At 35.9% G+C, this 1687-nt stretch overlaps 1 protein-coding gene across 1 annotated transcript; it reads right to left on the reverse strand.

Moving 5' to 3' along the window:
• Positions 1-1101: 1101 nt before the first annotated feature.
• Positions 1102-1687, reverse strand: LOC120127826 (calcium-binding protein KRP1-like). The gene has a single exon (XM_039145644.1). It carries the CDS (start codon positions 1574-1576, stop codon positions 1205-1207), a length of 372 nt encoding a protein of 123 aa, XP_039001575.1. The 5' UTR covers positions 1577-1687; the 3' UTR covers positions 1102-1204.

Here is a 1687-nt window from a genome sequence, read left to right on the forward strand (position 1 = left end):
ATATTCAGGTGCCATATAACCACTGCAGAATAGTCTGATAAAGAAAAATGAAGTTTTTTTATTGGGATTTATGGATCAAATAGTATAGATATGGCATAAAAATACACTTACTAAGTTTCAACTACTCTATTTTGTATTGGCCTCCGTCTGATCTCCTCCAAAAGTTCTTGCCATGCCAAAATCTGAAACTTTCAGGTTCATCTCACTATCCAGTAGAACATTGCTAGTTTTTAGATCTCTATGGATAATCCTCAACCTCGAGTCTTGATGAAGGTAAAGTAGTCCCCTAGCTATCCCACAGGTAATTTGAAAACGCTTGGATCAAGTTAATATTTTGCGTCTCGTTTTATCTGGAAATTTAGCATTCTAGTTAGTATTGCATCTTATATGATCACTGAAGAAGCAAAAGTGATAATATTGAGAGGTTTTCTAATGATTTTCAGACCAAAAATGAATAAATCAAGGCTTCTATTAGGCATGTATTCGTAAACCAGCATTCTCTCATCTCCTTGAGCGGAGAATCCAAGAAGCCTTACAAGATTTTGATCCTGAAGTTTGGCAATCAACTTTACTTCAGTCTTGAACTCGTTCAATCCCTGACCAGAACTCTTTGAAAGTGTCATCAACGCAATTTCTTGTCCATTTGCTAGTGTCCCCTCGAAAACTTTACTAAAATACAGTAATTTTCACCTTAAAAACAGGGTCAAAACCCCCTTCATCTAACTTGTTATGAAATGAAAAACAATCAGTTGCTTGAGCTATTGTATTTGTACCATCAGCGAGTGACTGATGGAGAAATGATGTCGATTGTAGTTCAAGCTTTTGAGAAGAGTATGAGGAAACAACAAGCACTGTAAGAAAAGAAACCCATTCCCATGGATGTCTATAGCTCAGTGCCTACAAAATTGAGTATAAATTCATGCATTGACTATAACTGCAAGACTCAGACTTTTGGCTTTCTATAAATGACCCTCGGCATTAGAAAGTTGATGATTATTGGTTGATAAAACTCTGCAAGTCTTCACTAATAATGATGGAAATCACTAATAAAATGAATAAATGAGAAAACAAACAATTATATAAAATTATAGCCAACACAAATGTAAAATCTTCATAATTTTTTTATTTTTTCTCTATTCTGTCTGTATATTTAATAATTTCATTAGAAAGACAAATATAGAATGAAACAAGAAACTAAAAAGTATCAATGAAAATCTTTAAATTCATGTTGGAAAGCCTCCTCTAACAAAAACCGAGATGCTTCCATCAACTCAGGGCTCAACCTGAACATCAACACACAAAACTCCATCTGGTTAAGCGCACCATCGCCATCGAAATCACCTTCTTTCATCATTGACCTCAAATCATCATCCGTCAAGTCATGTAACCCCAAAAGCGCCGAATTCTTCTTCAAGCTATCAAAAGTGATGACCCTTTTCTCACTGTCCATCAACAGGTTGAACCCATTGCAGAGCTCCCCTATCAGACCATCACCTCCGATCTTTTTGGCCATCACGGGAAAGAAATCATGGAAATTCGAAGAGTTTTGTGAAACTGAAGGAGGAATTGCAGACATGGTTGACGTAATAACAAAGGAAACGAGCACGAAGAAATTAAACTTTGGTGATTGATGTTTTTGTGGAATGGAATGTCTGGGGATGTTGGGATGGAATATATAGAAGAGTGT

The sequence above is a fragment of the Hibiscus syriacus genome, unplaced genomic scaffold (assembly GCF_006381635.1).
Source record: "Hibiscus syriacus cultivar Baekdansim isolate YM2019G1 unplaced genomic scaffold, ASM638163v2 tig00110472_pilon, whole genome shotgun sequence".
NCBI classification, from domain to species: Eukaryota; Viridiplantae; Streptophyta; class Magnoliopsida; order Malvales; family Malvaceae; genus Hibiscus; species Hibiscus syriacus.

Bases quoted from the DNA above. Each gene is read 5' to 3' on its own strand.
- LOC120127826 (XM_039145644.1), bottom strand. From the start codon at position 1,576: ATGTCTGCAATTCCTCCTTCAGTTTCACAAAACTCTTCGAATTTCCAT.